This window comes from Camarhynchus parvulus, chromosome 3 (genome assembly GCF_901933205.1).
Source record: "Camarhynchus parvulus chromosome 3, STF_HiC, whole genome shotgun sequence".
In the NCBI taxonomy this organism is placed as follows: domain Eukaryota; kingdom Metazoa; phylum Chordata; class Aves; order Passeriformes; family Thraupidae; genus Camarhynchus; species Camarhynchus parvulus.
Genome location: NC_044573.1, coordinates 87,493,528 through 87,515,958, shown reverse-complemented (window position 1 = coordinate 87,515,958; position 22,431 = coordinate 87,493,528). Strand labels below are relative to the sequence as shown.

General features: G+C 36.2%; 1 protein-coding gene across 2 annotated transcripts in view; it reads left to right on the top strand.

Moving 5' to 3' along the window:
• COL21A1 (collagen type XXI alpha 1 chain) overlaps positions 1 to 22,431 on the top strand; it is an 89,070-nt gene that overhangs the window by 41,601 nt on the left and 25,038 nt on the right. For both annotated transcript variants that reach the window (XM_030946179.1, XM_030946180.1), the window contains exons 11-17: positions 4,630 to 4,683; positions 5,632 to 5,685; positions 7,989 to 8,042; positions 8,869 to 8,922; positions 10,944 to 10,997; positions 11,076 to 11,129; positions 13,665 to 13,718. In XM_030946179.1, the coding sequence (XP_030802039.1) occupies positions 4,630 to 4,683; positions 5,632 to 5,685; positions 7,989 to 8,042; positions 8,869 to 8,922; positions 10,944 to 10,997; positions 11,076 to 11,129; positions 13,665 to 13,718 (378 nt within the window). The remainder of the gene's footprint in view (positions 1 to 4,629; positions 4,684 to 5,631; positions 5,686 to 7,988; positions 8,043 to 8,868; positions 8,923 to 10,943; positions 10,998 to 11,075; positions 11,130 to 13,664; positions 13,719 to 22,431) is intronic.

The window sequence follows — 22,431 nt, the reverse complement described above, 5'->3', positions numbered from 1 at the left end:
GCAAATCTGGACAATTTTCGAGTATTCCATCTAGTTTCACTCATGAAAGTTTGGAACAATTTGCCTTGTCTTTACAGTATGTACAAGAAAATAAAATAAGAAATGAGAAAAAATAAGCAGTTTCTAAAAAAAAATCCTTTGAGACCAACTTTACTGATAAAAATAGATATGGAGTTCATAAGGTATCAAAAGCCTCACATAATAAGTAATTTCCGATCATTCCAATATAAGTTTTAAAATATTATAGAACATTATTACAGCTGTATTACCTTGAGCTTAATATTTGGTGACCAACTGAAGGCCAAATATTTTGTGATGTACTTACTTACTATAAGAGCAATGATGAGCTATTTCAACAATACTTTTGGAATAAAAATGGGTAATAGTTTCACATATACATAGAATTCCCTGTGTGTTCCCAGATGGCTTGCCTGGGATTTAAGTTGTTCTAAACTCTGCAGCTACTGTTCTCAGAAAACTTTCATAGACAGAGTTGATAATTCAGCTGTGAAATGCTATTCTCAATTCCAGGAAAATACATATTACTCAGTAATACTGTGGCCTTTTTATTGTTAGAGGAAATCTTTCTGCTCTGTTCTGATACAGTCATGTAGTGCCTTTCCTGAGACCTACAAGTCTGGAATCAGAGCAATGCCTGATGCTGACTTGTGCTGCAGAGACAGCTGTAGAGTTCAGACAAAAGACCACATCACTACCTGAAGCAGCTGCCAAAGGCAGAGGATATGATAAGGATGAACATCTAAACAGTGAGCAGGAAGTTAGACTCCCTTGGTATATCATCCTATCTCTCCAATAGCCTGAAGCTTGTGAACTTTTAAAGCTGGATTTACAGCCTTTTATTTAATGATCTTGTTGGATCTTTTTTCCTCTGTGCTATTTGAGAACATTGTGTTTAGGTAAAATATTCTGCTAGGGGCTCTGAATTATGAAGGCCTTGGCAGATGATGGAGTAGCTGATGGAGGAAAGTGTAATGAAATGCAGAAATAATAAACATGGGTACATGTCTGCATAGTTACAGCAATTTCTGTTAAGATGTAATGTATTTTATGAAAAGAGTTTGAAGACTTGTCTTGTAATGCTTTAGATAGTTGTGCTTTACAGATTTTCTGCAAGAAACTCCCACAAGAGATCTGCAGACTTTCAGTGTTTCCTTAACGCCAAGTTAAATTTTCCTTTTGCAGTTGAATTCCATTGTGCTTAGTTACATCACCCTAAATAGTTCTTTTTACTTAGTGTTTACAGTCCTTGTATATCTTTAGACCATTACTGTTGATCCCTGGTTCCTTCCTAGCCAAACTGAGCTTGCTTACTTCTCCCTTTGTCTTTCCCAAGCAATCTTGTGTTCATGCCTTTGTTGTTGATGTTGTCCATTGACTCCAAAAGCTTTTCATTATGGGAGTGTGCAGTGCAGTTCTCATTGACTTATCCATAAATCCTCTATTTTTATTTTATTATTTTTTTTTAATTTTTATTTTTATTTTTATTTTATCCTAATCAGAAGAGATATACCTAGGAATGCTGTCTGAACTTTTGTCCTTTAGGTGTGCAAATGCATTGAAGATATACTGAGCTTTCCTCTGCCGTTGTGCTCGAGTTCTCTGCAATTCTCATCATACGTCCTTCTTGCTCAATTTTTTCCCTTACAGGCAATCTAAGTTTCTTTTTCCAGTAAGGATGATTGCTAATTTTTTGTGGCTATTATATGTTCTTTGACCTAAGAAGTGTGTTCAGTCTTCTTCCTTAGAACTATTTGGAAATTATTGCCATTTTCTTTAAATTCCAAAGTTTCATTTTATCTGTGATTTTTTCAAATACCCAGCAATCTGGGACAAAACTAATCTCAATGTCCTGCTGTTTATCACTTTCCTTTTAAGGATTTTCACTAAAAAATTATCAGTCCCATTCTCACAACAGTAAACGGCGAGGTAAATTTTGTGTAATCCTGATTTCAGATGAACTGATGTAAAATAATAAATGAGAATATAAAGTGCTGTGGAGTAGTGCTGACTGACAACATTGATGAAAAATTGTAGGTGGCATTCATTTTAAGGCGCATACATTTAGGATTTAAATGGGTACAGAGACACAGGGTGTCTAAATTCTCATAGTAGTCAACTATTTAACTAATATACCACAAAAAGTATGGGATTTTTATGCTGTAAGGTATTTTTTCTTGCCCACATTACAAGACAATTATTGCCTTCCAAATATTTTGTGCCACTGTCTTCTAACATTGGATGAGTCTCTAAGGAGTCTCAAAAGGCAGGAGCTGCCTGTATTCAGGCAACTGCATTCTAAACTGAATATCAAATTCAGAGTTAACTATAACACTTCTCATGCTATTTGGAAAGTTTATGAGAGAAGACCAAACTCAGATAAAAATTAGCTGGTTTGGTGGCAAATATAATGTGTTCACTCTATTTGAAAGAGAACCTCCAGTCCTGAACTCAATTAAAAAGTGAGATTTCACTTCTGTTAATTTTGCATAAAATGGCAGCTATGGCACTGCTATTCTTGCAGATACGTATGTATGTCACACAGGTACTCCTACTGAGGGCTTTGTGATTAGGGAAAGAGGATTTGAGCTGACTTTAGTGCAAAAAAAATTTGTAGGCATTAGTATGTAGATTGATGATCCATACTGCAAAACAAGTAGTGATACAAATATATACTCTTTTTTTTATGAAATCTGTGTTTTTTTATTTTATAGAAGGTGTTTTTTAATTTGCCCAAACAATTGCTATGCTATTTGCACCAGATAGTGATTCTAGCTTTTGTGACTTTCTGTAAATTTCCTTTTGAATCTTGCTCTTCCAGCTTTCCATTAGAAGAACACATTGACAATGTGTTTCATTTGTATTGAAATCACATTACAATATTTAGCCCTGAGCTAAATATGCAGTTTTGTAAGCTGAAAACTCTTCTTCTGTCCTCCATTCATCTTGTGATTTTGAAATTCAGTTCAGCCAGGAAATTGTCCTCTTCTACTTCCCCTGCTCAGTTAGAGGGAGAAGACAATTGAATTGCAGAGATCTAAGTTGTGAAATAGAGTTTTATTTGTATAGAATTATATCCTACAGAAAGTCGCAGCGATTTTTTTTTGGAGAAGAAGAAAATGGATAAACTTTTAGAGGCATTTTTTGATTTGATGAATTGTTTCAGCTACCCAGGAGTCCTATAAGCGCTCTAGGGATACTTTACCATTTACAGTTAAAACTGATTTTGCTAGAACTGCCTTGAGCACTAAAAGTAAAATGCTTGATAAAGGATCCGTGTATGACAGAGACCTAGAATTCTGTTTACTTCTGTATTAAACATTACCAGCTGGCTCATCGGGCAACTGCTCAAATGTCTTTTGGGAAGAGGGCACAGCAAGGACTCTCTTGGATCTAACCCAGCAAATAATTTTAGCTCTGTTTATTATTCCCAGGAAGCTCTGTCTGATTTAAAGAAGAAATCCGACAAACACATTACCTCCCTTGTACTGAAAACGTTCTATTAGTGCCTTTTTACCAGTGTGGAAATCACTCCTGGAAATGTTTTTGCCAAAGTTTTAAGCTTGACACCCATTTGGAAATAGGATTATTACTTCTCTCAATTCCAATCAAGATCAGATTCTGGGTATTTGAAATTGGATAGCCCATTTAATGGGATTTATCAAACTTAGTTTTGTCTGCCTGCTGAAATGTAGCCTAAGAATATTATAGAACAACTTCTCTTCTTGCTTTATATGTTTTCTTTAAAAAATCCTCTTGGTAGCTCATTTTGTCTACTGCAAGGACATGTTTTTAAATGAGCTATGCAAAATTCTTATTCTTCAGTAACTTGCCTCACTTAAAGGATTTTTTTAAAGCCCTTGTTAATTTTGCATGAAAACTGGCTATCTTTGCTGTACCAATTGAATAAAATATACTAAAATATAGACATATATTTTGGTTTCTCTAAAGGTTCTCTTGTTCTGCCAATGTTGATTTCTAGCAAAGCATTCCTGAAATTCTCTTTTTAACTCATGAATTATTTAGTATTTCTTTTTGTAGTCTCAGTCATTCAAATTATTTTTTGTTTGTATAGACTGTTATATACCTTCAAGTTCATAGCTAAGTGCTTAGTATCAAGAATGGAATTTTTATTATGTAGAGATATTATAAAACTAGATGCATAATGTATTAGAACATAACTTGTTTGTTTAAGCTGATTTCTGTAATTGGATAAAAACCTTTAAAAGTCTTGGCCAGTTTCAGCTATTTTTCTTAAGAGAGAGAGAAAAAAATGTGCTACATATGTGGATTAATTTCTTTTTTTACCCTGTGGAAAATAAAACAATATGTTTGTTATGCTTTTGTGTCACAATTCTAAAATGACTGGTTTTAGCTAAAGTCTGGAGGATGAGAACTTCAGCTGCAGATATGAAAACTTTTGAAAGCTGAAATCTAAATCCCAAATGTATGATTGCCATAGCAGTTGCTAAAATCTGTGACCTAAAATTATAGGGTTGTGACAAAAGTTCTTTAGTAAGCACGAGGATGGTTTTTTTCTTTTTAAATAGGTATTTGGAAATTTGTGTATGTTGCTTTTGAAAAGTCACAAGTCTTGGTTCTTTTCCTTAGGGATACCAGGGATCAGCAGGAACTCCAGGTATCCCAGGAACTCCAGGGATTCAAGTAAGTTTCTGTTTCATTCCTAGAATTTGAATATCTGAGACAAATCCTGCTAAGTCTCTCTCAGTATCTCGTTTGTCATTGAGAGCTGAGGTGTGAGGAATGAAGAGGACTTAGGGGTGTCATGAATCAGGGGCCATCCCTGGGTGAATTGCTTTAAAATTCACATGGCTTTGGGGTTTGTAGGTAGGCTAACAGTTAGAAACAGGGCTAGGTAAAGCCTCTAGAAGATGGACTCAGCCGCAGCTTAGACATTTTTATCCCAACTGAGAAGCCAAACAGTAGTTTGTTCAATTTTTCTGTGAATCACTACCAGTGATCTGAAGTCTTGTCACAGTGATGGATTGCCCACAATTCGCAAGTCCCAAGCAAGTTTTCACATAAAGCCCAGATTGATGGGAGAGAATTCTTTTTCTTTGTTGTATTAATTTAGTAGTCCTTCCAGAGACAGTTGTTGGAAACCTGTGCTGTATTTTACTTGTGGCCCGGTCCAGTCTGAATGATAGTCAAGGATTTACTAGTTTGTGGAATTAAATATCTGACAGCCTGCTGGGGCCAAGAGCAAGCCTGCAAAATGGCATATGTGGAGGCAGTCTGGTGGGCTATTGAAGGGGACATCTCTGGCCTCACACGCAGACAGGTTGTGATTTTGAACAGGCTAATAGGGCTGTGTGACATTCTTTTTTTTTCCTGGGGTGATCCTTGGTTAGAGGAAAAAATTGTTTAAGTGTTCCTCAGTCATGGATTATGATAGTGTGCCATGTTCATTCATGCTGTGTACACATTGTGCTTAGTTCTGCTTTTGTGTCCAGTCACAGAAATGTTGGAACCAGGCAGCTGACACATTGGTCTCTGGCCCATGTTCTGGCACATGTTCTGTGTCTAATTCTGTATCAGATTGTATTAGTATTATCAGTATTTGAGCTGGTGTTGATTTCTTTCTCAATCTAGGGACCTCGTGGCTTGCCAGGTATCAAGGGAGAACCAGGAAAAGATGGGGCAAAGGTAAAAGAACCTAAACCAGAATGATAGATAAAAAGCTTTTACTCTTACCTTTTATAATTTTTGGTTGTACAGGTAATAGTATCAGTATTTTCACATGAATGTTCTGTGAGAATTGTTTCCTAAAAGGGTAATAAGGAAGGACTGAGAATCCTAAATTTAAATGCTGATTCTGGCCCTTTTTTTAAATTAAAGTTTATATAGGCTTTGGCACTGCCAGTAACAACTTTAATTCACTGAATAACATATACTTAGAAAGTGTATCTAAGTATGGGTACCTGGAAGCGCAATAGAGACATCTGTCAGAATGGTTTCTTTTTAATTCTTTTCACCCTTTTTAAGTGAGTATCCAGATGATTTAGGTAGGAATTCCTGAATGGCACTTTATATCAGAAAACACTGGCTAACTGAACCCAAAACTTTTTGTGGAAAATTCTAGCTGAGGTGTAGCCAGTAGCTTGGAGATATAGCAGATGTAGAAGCTTATATGTAAGTGTCTCCTGGTAATCAGGATAAACTTGACTCTGGGTCTTCTGTATACACAGTGAATAAACTGCCCATTGGCTGTGGCCTTCTCTTACATTTCTGCCCTATGTTTAGAAAAGTTCTAAGCTGATTGTAATGACAATTATTTTGGTTTTGATTCATTAAAACTCCAAAGCCCTTTCTGTAAAACAAGTACTTATTTTCCCAACAGATCTTAGAATTTCTTTCTAAAGTTTCCGATAACTAGATCCTTAAATTCATTGCTGTTTAGCAGAATTCTCAAATTCATGGTTAGAGCTGAAAATTGCTTATGTGTTCTGTGCTTAATTCATCTCAATCTAATTGATTGTAGAAGTTAATCTAATCAGTCAGTATTGGGCTATGTGGAGAAATTAAGATGCTGCTGATGAAAAACTCTAATTGCCTCACAGTGTAGGGTTGTGACAGAGAGAATATTTCCTATTGCTCAGTCTAGCCTTGTGTAAAATAAGCCAAGAAATAGGGCTTCCACCACTGTTTTAGAGAACATTTCCATTGTAAAATAGGTCTTGCCATTAGAATTTTTTCCTGGAAATTCTGCCCAAATTTTCATCTCTTTATTTCATCCCATTACTTGTAAAGTTTCTGTAGCAGCTAATTTAAAATTGTTTTCATTTCCAAACGTTTTAGTTTATCCAATAATTGAACCACCACTTCTGAGTAGAAATCAAGACTCCACACTTTTTCATTAAAAAGCAATGGATATATGAAGTGTTAATTTTATAACCTTTGCTGATTTTTAAACTCCATTCCATTGTCTGCTTTTAATAATTATTTGTTGAGAGATATTATGATAGCATTAACCCACAAGCTGTCATTCCTGTGGTCATGTTCCTGTTTACTGCAAACACATGACAGACCTTTCCAAATCTGCTTAGGCATGAATGGCTTTGATAAACAGCACTGAGACATGTCCTGGTTTAACCCTTGTCTTAGAATTTGAAATATTATATGAAATAACTTTCTAAGCATAGTTTACTATTCCGTCTATCTGACTGAAATATATTAAACAAATTGAAATACATTGTTCAATATAAAAGTAGGTATTAACAGAAAGAAAGCATTCTGATTGCCCAAAAATGATTTTGTGGTTAGCTGTTTTTTCATGAGAAGTAGTCTACTGAACCAAGCAAGTAGGATTGGTTTTATTGTTTCAAATCAAGTAGTGACAAGTTGTAATTCAGGATTTCATTGTTATTGCTCAAAAGAACTTGAAGACAAATTGTCAGGTACCAACAGCAAAAGTTTGGAATTCCTGATACCTGACACCTCTGAGAACAATAAAAAGAACTGGTATTTTGCCTTGTGTTTTCAATTGCTAACTCTTTTAACCTAAGTGGATTATTTCTTCCTCTGAAATGAGAACTCATTTGTCAAATTGCCAAAGTTGTTCTGTAAGTGTATTTTGGTTTAATTTAGTTTCTTTTGTAGAGTAGATACTTAATATCTTATTTTTTAGTACTTCACTTATCCAGACTAAGCTGGCAGGAAATTTCATAAGGTCATAAATTGCTGCTTTTGAACCTCCGTAAGACTTACTAAAAGATTACTGTATATTTAGTCTAAAATCTAGTGATTAAGGTTTTTCTTTTATGTAATGAATTTTGTTTAAAGATAAAAAAACCTCTTATTGGTCATCATACCAATGTTATGAAGTTGATACTGTGATATATTACATGTTTCCACTATTTGTTGATCTCTTGATCGCAAGAATATGAATGTTGTTGTAGTATATTACCACTATTTTGATACAAGGATTTAAAATATGTTTGCTGTTTCAGGGTGACAGTGGACTACCTGGTTTTCCTGGATTACATGGGATGCCAGCACCAAAGGTTGAAATGAAATATTTCTTGTTAGAATATTCCTGTGTTTCAGCTTGCCCTGTAGTTCAATATAAAGGGTAAACATGTCTATATACAATACTATTTCAGAGAATTGGATTAATTGCTCAAGATCAATAGTTATGAAGGTGATATTTAGGGAATAGACATGCCATGGGACTTCATTACATAGATACCAAACAATAGAAACCTCCTGTTATTTAATTTCTTTTTTGCTCTCTGGGATTTTGTATTAATTTGATTTTACTACTACTTAGAGGATTCTTCATCACAAATAATGTTTAAAAAAATAAAAACATTTCTATGTCATTCTACTTGAGTGACAGCATTTTGAAGAACAGTTCTGGTCTATCACAGTGATTTTAGTTTATGTGTGTGTTCCCCAAAACAATTTTCCCCATAGTTTTTGCTCATCTATGTTAGTACTCAACAGAATTTACCTCTTAGTTTTTCCAAATTATTTTTTTAACTCTTCAAATAAGGTCTTCAGAAAAGTCCAGCCCTTTCCAAGGAGCTGAATTTTCACTTAGATTCCTGCTTTTATTGAAGCAATGAAAATCACGAAGTGTCTTCTATAGAAAGTAGAACCCTTAAGCCTGCAAGCTGTGGATTGTCTCACCATCAGTGTGGGGCATTCTGGCCTTCTCCTCTAGGAAGGCTGTGCAAATTCAGAATTTGTGTTTAAGGCTTGGGGTTACATGGAGCTCTTTACCTTCTTTGTATCTGCTATACATGTATACTTTATTTATATATAAATATATCTTTATGTAATTACTTCAATTTTAAAAATTAACTTGCTCACATCAATTTTATCTAGGGAGAAAGAGGTCCTAAAGGAGATCAGGGAGTGCCAGGAATATATGGAAAAAAGGCAAGTGACTTTATAAACATAAATTAAAGCAAAATGCTATTGGTATCTGTGATGGGGTCACCTAGACTGGATGCCTGGTGCAAACCCCCAGGCACCTCTCTCAATCTCCCTTCTCAGCAGTACAGGGGAGAATGTAAGATGGAAAAGCTTGATGGTCCAGATAAGAGAGATCACCTGCTAGTTACTTTCACAGGCAAACCAGTGGTTACTTGGGGAAAATTAATTTAATTTATTGGCAACTAAAATAAGTCTGGATAGTGAGGAAAAAAACCAAAAATAACCCCAACTAAATCCCCTTCTCCTCCACCCTGTCTTTTCCCAGGCTCAACTTCTCTCCTTCATGGGATAAGAGATGGGGAGTGAGGTAGGGTAGTCTTTAACAGCTTCTCCCTGCTCTTCCCCTCACCTTCCTCCCCTGCTCCAGGGCAGGTCCTTCCCGTGGGCCATGGGCCTTCATGGCAAACCTGGCCTTGCACGGATTCTCCATGGGCTGCACCTTGGTTACCACAGCTCTACCATGGCCCCTCCAAAGGCTGCAGGGGAATCTCTGCTCCAGCACCCTCTTCTTGCTGTCTGCAGATCTGCCACTTTCCTCCTCTTTCCTCATTTTGCTGGTGTCGTGTTTATGTCCCTTGTTAAACTCATTCCGCACTCCCACCCTGGCTGTGGCTCAGCCTCACCCTGCAGTGGGCAGTTGGATCCTGCTGGAACTGGCTGTGCCCGGCTGGAACTAGCTGGAACCGGTTGTGTCTGGCTGGAACAGGCTGGAACCGGCTGTGTCTGGCTGTGCGTGGCTGGAACCGGCTGGAACCAGCTGGAACTGGTTGTGTCTGGCTGGAACTGGCTGCGCCCAGCTGGAACCAGCTGGAACTGGCTGTGCCCAGCTGGAACAGGCTGTGTCTGGCTGGAACCGGCTGGAACCGGCTAGAACCAGCTGTGTCTGGCTGGAACCGGCTGGAACCGGCTAGAACCGGCTGTGTCTGGCTGGAACCGGCTGTGCCCGGCTGGAACCAGATGGAACTGGCTGTGCCCAGCTGGAAGTGGCTGTGTCTGGCTGGAACCAGATGGAACTGGCTGTGCCCAGCTGGAACTGGCTGTGTCTGGCTGGAACCAGATGTGTCTGGCTGGAACCAGCTGTGTCTGGCTGGAACCAGCTGTGTCCAACTGGGGCAGCCCCGGCCTCCCCTCATGGAGCCCCCACATTCCCACTGGGAGCCTGGGCATGGGAACCCCAGACAACATAACTAATATTTTTATAGCATGCCTGTTCACAGAAAGTGTAATTCTTTATTTACAGCTCAGAAGAATCTTCCATGCTTTTAATGGATGTATTTACATTTAGTAACATGAAATTTAGTAATGTCAAATTTACTGGATTAATGTACATTTAGTAATGTCAAACTCATGCTCTGCTTATTTGGATATTTTGAGAACCTTTTCATTCTGCTAGGGGACTGGTGTAATTCATTTGCACATAGCACAAAATGCATGTATTTTTTGTAAATATGTCTATGGTGTAACACACCATATACAGGGCATGTGTAATAATTGTATTGCAAAGAAGTCTGTGGTTTTTAATACAGATGTACTTATAACCAAACAAGAGAGCAGGAGAGGAGTTAGGGGAGGGAGGAGAAGAGCACATAAAAGGAGTGAGGCTGATAGCAGATGGAAAGAGAGATGTCCTAATTTGTAATTTATATAAAGCAGGGAGTATAGTTGACCATCCAGTGTTAACAGCTATATTTTCACCTGGCCTTATATTTTCTTCATGTGTTTAGTCTAGAGTTTTAAGCAATTTGAAAGAGCGCCTGTGTTAGCATGTCTGTAGTTTGAAGCATATTTTTGTTTATGTAATGGAGTTGTAGTTATTAATTGACAACTGCCTGAGTGGAGAAAGAAACAGATCTTCTGTACTTTTTCAAAATAAGAAATAACATACCTGAATTATCGGTGAAATATATTGAATTTACAGCACAAACATGGAGCACTACTTACTTTCCACTTGTTGTTTTTCTCAGGGTTCAAAAGGAGAGAAGGGTGATACAGGGTTGCCAGGACTGCCTGGGCGATCTGTAAGTTTTCTGAAGACAATTTGTCATTAGCTTTTGCTAGTTAATTTACCTGCTGATTGCTGTTCAATGTTACCACAGGGAGACCCTGGCAGAAATGGGAAAGATGGATTACCAGGCAGTCCTGGATTCAAGGTATGTAGAAATGGATATTAATATTTTGATAAAAGTCTTCAATAGCATTGCTCATGGTGCAAACATACTGAGATTATTCTGTGGAGTGTTACAGGAAATCAAAATAATGTTGTAACTGGGAGCTGTGAAAGTTTACTGCAGCAATGAGCAGATTTCATTGTTTTCAATTGTTCCGTGAGCAAAGGAAAAGCTTTTATTAAGAGTGTATTAGTGATCACTAGAGATTGTTTATGCTTTATCTCTGACATCCTTGTGTGTTTCTCTAACCCTATGATTCTGTTAAAGAGATTCATATACAAGCATACACTGGAGAACATAATTGCTTTTGAAAGGAGCTGCAGGAAAATTAGGGGAAAGTACCTTCAGTACTGGATTAATATTTTTGTATGTTTTCTTATTCTTGTCACTATGCAGTGCTGTTCATATTTGACATAGAACAATTTTCAAGTCAACTAAGAATGTGTCTACTGTAAAAAAGGCAACAGGACCTGGTATTTCTACAATATATTGCAGTTTGTGAGCTTACTGGGTGTTTTGCTTGACAAGTTGTTGCTTGCAGTGTTCTAATTTATGAAAACATAGACTTGTAGTATCAGTTATAAGTTCACAGGGAAAAGATTTTAATAATATGTGATGTAAATGCTCAATTGAATTGATCTAAAGAAGTTTTTCAACAGCAGCTTTGTTCCTAGAAGGTTTTTTTTTTTAATAATAATGAAATTATCTAGGGCTGCTCAAGATTAATGTTACTTCAGTGTTCAAAAATGCAAAATTTGGACTGCATTTTGAATTTTAAATTCATATTGCTGTTTTTGGAGATCTGGATCTTCTGTTTTGTGACCATGCTTGTCTAGTGCAGTTGGGGATGCACCTGGCATATCTGTCACATCTGCTGCAGCAGGAATATATGACACAAGACCTGTGAGAGACCTAAAACCTTCCAGGCAGCAGCTGTCAATGGGATGGATCCAGGGTAATGCCAGTGGAGTCTGGAGAGTAATTCAGCTCAGAGAAGGCTTAGTTGTGCACATAAAAAGCCGCTAGTGCATTTGAAATGCATTAGTGTCCAAAACATCCTCAGAGAGCTGAAAAATATGACCTAAGTCCTATGGAAAGCCAGTGCCTTTCAGGAGTGGGAGTAGGCAAGATACCATGGGGTAACTCAAATATAATCAAATGTCTGTATTTGAGCAGTGGAATTCAACTCCTGGTGTCTGGTCAGCTGAATCAATCCTCCATCAATTGTCCAGACTAGACTTCTGTTATCTGTGCTATGAGCTTGGTTACCTCCAGGAATTTATTTCAAATGAATCCTCTCTTATTTTATATATGTATATATATGTGTGTGTGTGTGTGTGTGTGTATGCACACACATACACAGATGTCATTGCTAAGTTGGAGGAGAAATTTCTTCTCTGGTACTTCAGAACACAGGAAAAAAAATAGATATTAGATTTTTTTCTTCTCTGGTATTTGATAACATGGACAGGTAATAGTCACAGTTAACATTAACATCAAATATTAACTCTCACTGTTGGCAATTTAGAGTGAAGCATTGTGTTGCTAAAGCATGAATTTGGAGAGTACTTTCATATGTTTTACGCTTGTAAGCAATATACAGAGAATTCAGAATATTGTGTGAATGTGTGTACATTTAAACTGAAAGACATTTTGTGGACTATTTTCCTTATTGTAGTACCAAAAATATGATGTGCTCATTAGGTTTTATTAATTTTATAATACAATAGTTAATAGAAGCCATATTTTTCATTCAAACATTTTGTTAGCCTGACTTCAACATCTGCTTGCTATAAAACATTGCTTCATTTTGGGTCTGTAATCAAATTCAGAACAGTAAAAAACAGGCTGTCTTTGAAGGAAATTTCTGTAGGAGCTTTCCTGGTTTTTACAATATTAATTTTGGGAAAGAATGTGGAAAAAACATGGCTGGAAACCCAGATGCTACCCATTGTTCCTTGAAGTTCAGCTCTTATAATTTTAAGTAGATTAGTGCCAGATTATTTTATACATGTGTGTGTGTATATATCTATCTACATCTATATCTGTATCTTTGCCTTTTTAATGTGCTTTTATTTCTGGAATTATTCAGATTTTCAGAATACTTCAGTATCTTACATACTTTGACAAATATTTGATCATTTTTTGTATTGCTGTATTCTGAGTACGTTGAAATATTTTTTCATACTATTATTTATGCTAGCAATTAGACAGTGACAGTCTGTTATTGTTTTATGCATTTTTTTCTACCAGAATTTGCTGTTCTGAGGGAACAGAAAATTTTCTCTCATCTCTTTTTGCAAGCTGTTTGACAGCTGTCAGACACAACATGAGAGAATGTTGGATTGATGACACTTCTTGCTGTGTATCAAACTGTTAAGAGGTGTTTGTTTGGTGAAGTCTCAATGTATATTGCTTTGAAATTTTACTTAGATTAAAAATATCATTTACTATTTAAAATAATAATTTTTATTGTGCAAATAAAGTTGTTTTATTAAGACTTTTTTTATTTTAAAGGGAGAAGTTGGGCAGCCTGGATCTCCAGGCCTAGAAGGACATCGAGGAGAGCCTGTAAGTGATTAAATTGTTGACATACCCTTATGTACTGATTTGTTCGTTTTGTTGGGTTTTGTCTTTTTTATTTTATTTTTTTAGTTAATAGCTATTATGCTTCATGTTTAATTTATGTTGTTTTAAATTAGTTGATCCGTCCATTTTTTTAAAAATACTTGGGGTTTTTTTGCCGTTCCTCTTTAAATTTAATTTAATTAAAAGCAATGAACAAGCCCTTAAAGTCAAAGATGCCTTAAAAGAAAAGATTCTTCACCATATCAGTGTTGTATATACTGAGAGATTTACGGTATAAAATTGTCTCATTATTGAATTCTATCCTGTTGATGTTGTGGTGTAGTTAGATATTAATAATTACTTACTTGAGGAAAGACTCTGGATGGGTTTGACTCTCATTTCTCATTTCTAGATTACATGGTTTGTCTTCTTTCAAATGCTTGTTAATCACATTTGTAAAGTCTATTTTTTCGCTATGTACCACTGCCTTTCCTTTGCCCAGTTTTAGTGGCCTTTTACTTCCATGCTTCTTCTTATACCACATTATCTGCATCCCTGTGCTTCTTACTTCACTGGGGACTGTGCTGCTTCATTTTTGCTTTGCTTCTTTCCAAAGACATTGTTCCTTTACCGGTATTTGGGCGGCTCATTTTACCTCCCCTTAATATCTGATAGCCAGGCTTTGTCCTTCCTTGTTTCCTCCTTGTCCTCCTTTGTTCCTCCTTGCTTCCTTCCAGGCTGGCAGGCTGCTTGAAGCAGATGAGCCAAGATAGCAGCTTTGAGTGCTGAGAGACAGCCAGCTGTCAGCAAACCATCAGCAATTCTTCTGCAGGCCAAGAGCAGTAAACAGAGCTCAGTTGGTGGAGCACTGCCTTACAGATGAATTGCCTTCTGAATTACATTTAGAATTGTAAGATAAAGAGATACAGCTTTATACAGTCGGAAATTTTGTGGTACTGAATGTAATGGGAGGTAGTCTGAGTTACAGGATCTGAAATGTGATAGAAAGTTTTGTTAATGAGGAGTTGGAAATAATTTCTATCTGAAAAATTCTAAAAGTTTTTAATTTAAATTTTTTATATATTCACCAAAACCTTCTCAAACATTTTGAGTAGACTGCAAAACACTGAGAAATCATGCCCAAGAGACTTTATTCCCACTTGTCTGGCTTAAGTGAAAACCACACATAATTCCTCCCTTGGCTTTATTTTTTCCTCTTTTTCTGCCCCAAATAACTGTGAGGTGTTTTAAACTTTTACAGTCTGTTGTGTCTCCATATGTAAGAAAGACTGAATGTTAATTAAATATCATAAAATACAAATGAAGGGATTTTGGTTTATTGTAATTTGGTACACCTTAACGAATGTGTTGAGATAAAAGTGAGTTCAGTTATTGTCCCTTGCCTTGGTTTGCCTCTTTTCATTTTTACAAAAGAAATGTTAGCTGGTCATTTTGATTTTTTAAGAAATTAATCTAAGAAATGGAAGGGAAAGGGCATTTCTAACCTAAAGAAAACTAAATGTTTAATACTTTAACAGCTGTCTTTCTAGTGTGATGGCATTTGTTAAGTATGAACTGTATCTACTACTGAAATGTATTTTGGTTTAAAGTTAACATAAATTACATATATAATATAACATTCACAGTATAACATTTTAAATAGTAATGTAAACCCATCACTGAAGTCCCATAATTTTGCTTTAAAGGGAAATGAGGTGGTAGATTTAAGACATTAAAAGTACTAAGAAGTCTTTTTAAATCACCTCAAAACACTATAGAGGGACACTTCCAAAATGTAAACAATTAAAAAAAATTTAAACAATCCTAATAGAGCAAGCTAAATTGCATTTTATCCTTCATTTATAATCAGTGGAGGTTCTGAAGAGTAGTAAGGCTACATGCTGACCACGAGATTGCCTCAAGGTCACCATTAGGGAATGTAAGACACTTGAGTCACCCCGGCCCATCTGCCTCTATTGCTGATGTAACACCATCCTGCATGACCAACACAGCACTCCCATGTATTCAGAGCCTGGAGGAGGAGCAAAAAGCAGCATTTCTGCAGTTCATTGCAGAAATGTTGAGGTAAAAATGTGTGTTTGGGCTGTGGAAAATGAAAGCTATCTTCAGCTGTGACATATATGGGCTCCTCTATGCAAGTGGAGGGTAATTGGCTTTCGCCTGTTGGAAAGTGAGCTGGATTTTGGGCACTGTGAATGATATCTTGTGCAACTTACTGCTTCTGTTGTTTCTGCTGTTCGCCCAATGTGTATTTAAAATATAATGTGTAAGTGCCTCCTCTAGGCTCCCCTTCTGTGGAATTCAGTGTAAACTTCCCTGGTAGGCCGCCCTTATAGTTAGGGCATTGGTGTGTAAGAGAGGGATTGAACTGTGCTGTGCCATCCCTGGCACAGCCAAATAGGCTGCCTAAGCACAAGACAAGCCTTGGATGACACTGGATGTCTTTATATCATTAACCAGCCACATGCAGCTGTGGCCCTGGGACAGCTCAGCGGATTGTGTGGATACCCCACCCACATAAACGGACATGCAGAGTCTTTATTTCTTTCATTCAGCCACATTAGTGTTAGACATGGCTTAATTTGTTAAGTTGATGATTTAAAAAATAGACATCTTATGATCACTCTTGCTTTAGCAAATAAAAATAACGTGGTTGTGAAATGGATACATGTTGAGACATCTAAGGAGCAACTATCTAGAATGGAGAGCACAGGTGAACTGAACTCCCATTGCCTCCAGCCTTTGAGATGTGTGGCTATTTTTTGGACATAATACTTTCTGGTATATTATTACTCTTATTAATCTCCAAAGTTACAAACCGAAAAAGTAGGTTGTAAAGATAAATAAATAATTTCAAGAGATGTGCTTGATTTCCCTCAGTAATACTATTTAGAACTTCAGTTAACCAGACTGTCCCAGTTCTACCCACTCTGTAGAATAACATGTGACAGTATGGACAGAATAATTTAGGATTTGGTAAAGGTAGTAATCAAGCTTATTTTCCTGCTGTCACTTAAGTAGTTCTGTGGCTAGTCACCTATCTTACTGATGATAGGCTGTTTTGATAAAAACATTGTTTCTAGGGACCAAATGTCTATAGAATAAATCAAGATTTCTTTGAGCCTAATTCCAGCCTGACTGTGCTTTTTAACATAGGTAGGGTTTTTCAGAGTTGGGTTTCCGTGGAAGCTCCTTGTGTTTGCAATTATGCAGATGGGAGCCCTGAAGTGAGTGCTTGTGGGTAAAGCTGGCAGGACATTTATAGCACTCTTCTAGGCCCAGCATATGCTCTCCTGCCACAAGTAATATGTCTGAGCATTTGCAACTGCTCATGTTTACTCTCCAGAACTCATATTTTTCAGAAATACATCTGCAAACACTTAAAATGGTAGAGTTTTGTCTCAATATTTAGGTCACATCGCAGGACCTCAGATGTGGCCTCATTTGTGCCAGCGATAGCAGCACAGCATGACTTCAGCTTCTGACCTGACTCCCACTGTTATACCTATACCCCTGGTTTGTCTGTTATAATTGCATCAGGAATGCCAGATCAATGCCTTCTCTGAAAAAAATGTGTGTTTTATGCTAGGCAATGGTAGCAAAATTCTTTTTGAAACATGTTCAAGATACGCTACAAAGTACAACAGAAGTTGTATTGTGTTCATAATGCAGAAATCCTGAAAACAAACTGGTACAGCCAGATATCCTGTGTGTTTGGAAAGCAAATATAAAGTTAATGTAATTCTTCTGCATTTAATACTGTGCTGAGATTGATAGAAACAGGAAAAAAGGAAAGAACAATCTTTACCTAGTAATATAGTAGTATGCAGACAAAGTTTGGGTTTTTTTGTTAATATTATTTTCCTCTCTATGTCACATAATGTTTTTCTTGATGCTCCTGATGTTGATGTTATGTTGATTTGTACCAATTTTAGGTACTAAGATACATTTACTCAACATTTGTATCTTGTATTTGCATTTACATCCTGAGTTATGAAGTACTTAGGATAAAAGCAAACCTAAAACCTCTATTGTATATCTGCACAGTAGGCCTTGTGAAAAAAAATCTTTTCTGAAAGTGTTACTTTATTTTTTATCCACCTAGTCTGATTATTAAATTTCTACTTTTAATCTCTTCATACATTAAAGCATGAAGATTCTGTTGTATTTCCAGTGCTCAAAAGTTCATGTATTGTGTGAATTATTTGTGGAAATACTCCACAGAGCACTATATACTCCTTCAGATTTTATATCACCTTAAATTAGGCCCTGCTATAAAATAGCACTCTCTTTGTAAGTAGTCTATAAACAAATTATTTCCTGTCAGTTTTCAAGAGAAAACTGATCAGGATACTCAACAAAGTAGTTGGTGTGAGTCTATAATTTTTTTTTCATTTCTGAGCTGATATTCATGCTTTTCTACTAGTCTGAGGCGCCCTGATAGTAGGACCTGAGCTCTGGTGGCCTGCTTTTCAAAGGTGTTAGCATTACAGTCATGAGGGATATAAATACTAGCATTTTCTCTGCAAATTTTGTGGGTCTTAAAAGAATACCTGTTTCTTTTTGAAAATTCTGAATTTTACCTGTAAATAAAAAAATTATTTGTTATTTGGGTGGGATGATTTTTTTATTCATAATCAGCTGAAAGTGATGATTTTTGTAGGCATGTGCCATGCATCATTATTTCTTTACAAGTAGGTTTGGTTAGTTGAATGTACTTTTTGGTATTGTTTCTTTATTCCTTCTTCTAATATCTAAATTGTAGAGGTAGACAGAGTCTTGCTGATGACTTTCTGAGTGCTTGAGCTATGTAACAGATGTTGTTAGTTTTGTTCTCGCTTGAGAAAGGGGGAGATGACAGCTTTGACTGCACAATACTCCCAGCAATCATTTGTTAATTACACAGTGCCGCAAGTCCAAACATGTTTTTTAGACTGAATGCAGGTTTTTCTGTCAAATATAGCTTCTAGGTAGCTGTATGTATTTTGAGCACACTTTATTTCCAACCTAGGTTATCTTCATTCTGACTGACAAGTTATTTTAACTAAATTCATTCCATACGATAATTACAGAAGAGTTAATTACTGTTAGGAAGATAAATATGAGAATAGTGCTGTAATGAAACAGGTAATTAAAACTTCTAGAACTTCAGGCACGCTAATCTGAGTTTCTTTATTATTCCCAGTTGACAAAGATGATACACGACATGACAGCATAGCTGCTAATCCACAGTGTATTAAATCAATGGAAAGATTCCCATTGAATTCAGCGTGGACTGGGGCCACAATAAATGCTGTAATAAACTTGGACCCACTGACCTATTGCAGCTTGGAAAATAAAGCCTGCTTTTCTAAATTGTAAAGCTAACAGTTCTCTCACAACTAATTCACACTTTCTGCTTGTTCGTCATGATTTCTAATTTTTAAATTTATTTCCCCCCACAGTGCCCTTACATTAATATGTTAATTAGCTATAATTATAATATATTTTTTCTCCTTTTTTTTTGTCTACAGAGACTTGGGAAACTATTTTTTATTATATTTTGTTCAGGTAATGCCATTTCAAAGTTGAAAATTTGGGAAAATCATGTAGAGAAGAGGTGGCATCCCTGCTAACATCTAAGACTGTTTATTTAAATTCAATGTTAACAAAGGGAAATTCTTTAAAGTTGTAAGGAAGTATGAAAGGAGCTCTAGTTGTAAACCCATTGTGGACATGAATGGCATATGCTATAAGTAGTTGTAAATGGTACTTAGAGTACCCTGTTTTGTGCTTGTATGCTATAGTCCTTTTCATGGCTACCCTGGCACTTTTTTACTAACTCATACGCTGATAGAGGTTAGACACCAGCATTCCTCCCCTATTGCTGATGTTTTATGAATATAGAAATAGAAATACCTCTAGTAAACATGTTATAGCTATTTAAAATATTTCTCCTGACTTGATGAGCTATGTTCTAATAAACAAGTGCTTATCATTTTGTTAAAATATCTCTTAATTTGTTAATATTTTATAAACTGAAAAAGAGTGTTAAACCAGTGTGATTCTGAAAGAATTGTCCTGCAGTGAGTGCTTGAAGGTGCAGCTTTGTTAAAGAGTGCAGTAACTGACTTCTAAGCACAAAATTAGTGGTAGTGATGATTTATTTGTATTCCATGAGTGATTCCAATGAGCTAGACCTGCTTATACACAAACCCACAGGCCCTTCTGAAGAGTCCGGTTTCTTCTATGCATTGAAATAATTAGGGGTATTTTTAGAAATTCTCACATAGAGACTTTAGGCTCAATAGTTATCTGGACTAGAAAGTGAGCTTTAATTGCCAGATGAAGTGCTTTGGCATAAACTTATTCTGTCTGGAGTAAGACACATGTTGTTTCACCTGTGTTTTTTCCCCCTGAAGGAATGATGATGTGTAGGTCGAGCCTTTAGCTGTCATGTTTTCAGCTTGGCTTTGAGGGAGTCTAGGAATCTAGGTTGAAACTAAGAGTGAAAACAATTTGGTGGTATGGATGTATTCATTGCAATATAGTCTCTTATGGTAATATTCCCCAAAAATATGAATAAATGTTTGCCTTGTGCATTTAGGAAATTGCAGAGACTGTGATATGTGCATGCTTAGAAACATCGCTACCTTTTTTCTCAGTACCAGAAACTAAATTTTCTTGGTATTAGTATTGCAGTGGATTTTTCTATAGAAATTGGGATTTTTTTGCATTTTAACATTTTAGATATGTAATATGACAATGTGTTTTAAGTGGGAAGACATCAGTTTACTACAACAGATTGTCATTCAAAACCATTTCTGGTGAATTGTTTTTGTTGCTTTGAGTAAATGATGTACTGATACATTTCAAGTATATCACTTAATGTACTATTTCTTGGACTGAGGAAAAGACATTCTAAAAATCACTGGACTTGATCAAATGTAGATTTTTGAAAAGTTGAATGGACAAATCCACACAACTGTGAATTGATCCTGTGTTCTTTATCAGAAATTTCTTTATTCTCAAGTATCAGCTAAAAGTGGGGTTGTTGATTTGGCTTAAATTAAAGCAATTAAATAATTGTGTGTGTACCGGTAACTGGTTGTTTCAACCTGCTAAAAATAACTAGTAAAGATCTTGGAAGTTAAATAGTACAATGGAATAAAATAAGCGTACCTGAAGTGCTCAACATTCACTTCCTTTGATGTGATATTTAAAGAAGGACTCATTTGCATTCTTTTGGGTCCACCTGATGTCAGTAGTAATATTTAGAGCATTCCTGAATGCATGTGCTAATTTCATTCAGCTAAGAAAGGCTTTTCTGCAGAGAAAAGGCTTGAAGAGAATGTTTGGACTGGTATATGTTGTGTATTGGACTGCCATCTGACCTGTTAGTGCCTGGTTTATACTTCAAGTAATCATTGTTTCACATGTGCTGATTAAGCTTTAAAAAGAACATTTCCTTTTATTCTTGCCATGCAATTTTCTTGTTAACATTTTATGAGTTAGATAAATATCTGCTGGAATTTCCAGCGACTCTGAAGACCAAGCAGAAACTTCCCCCAGCTAATTGCTATACTTAGAAACCAGACATAGAGAGTAGAGTATGAATGAGGAAGACACTCAGGTAGAATGTAGCAGACATAAATATTTATTATTTCAGTTGATTTCATTTGCACATTGCTGTTCTTTTCTATGCTTTGCAACATGTTCATAGTAAGTTACTTAACCACAAATAGAAAGAGGTTTACCAAAAGGATGTTTGACTTTCCTTCCTCTGATCCAGCTTCAACAGCGTAGTAACAGGATAGCCAGTTTTCCAGCTAGTCATCCTTCTTCTTCAACATGGGAGAAGACAGGGAAAAAAATTGTTGTACCTGAGTCCTCAGAAGGTCTGAGTTACAGCCTCCTTGAGAGCTGTGGTCAGGGTGGTGATTCAAAGCACTCTAGCTGTATCTAGCTCTAAGTGCTGTATCTGGCATCAAATCTGCAGTCTGCATTCTGAGAATTACCCAGAATGGTTTTCATTTCAACTCATAGTCAAATATGAGTCTTTTATATTTCAAATATGAGTCAAATATTTCTTTTATATTATTTTTTTCTACAGTGAAACTGATACCTGCATTTAACTCATCATTAAATACCTGTCTCAAATAGAAGGGGTCATTTTTGTTTTGTCTTAGACAATTTAGATGTTTGGATTAATTAAAGTTGTTTTAATTGAATCCCTGCAGAAAATACACAAGAGAAAAACAAGCAACTTGTAGTAGGGCTGCTTTGTTACTTTTATATTCAAGTGGTAGTTGGGCTGTCAAAGTAATTAGTTACTTGTTGTGTTTCTTCTGTGTGACCTTCTTGATCAATAGCCCTGCATTATTCCTGACCACAAACAGCTTTAAATGTGAAATTGAGAAACTGATACTCAAGTCTCAGACACTCAAGTAAATGTAGTGCTAGAAAATTTGGGGAAATGTGGCACAGAAAGTGTTTTGGTTTTTTAATCCTTCCATACTAAAATTACTACGAATGGAAGCTATGGAAAGTTTTGTCAGAATAGAGTCTGGCTTCTGATCCATAACAAAACAAAACAAAGCAAATCAGAACACCATGATCCATAAGAGTGAATTTAAATCCATTTGCATGATTTAACTAATATTTCTCCTAATATTATTAAACCATTTTAAGAAGCAACCTTTGCCTCTTATTGTGC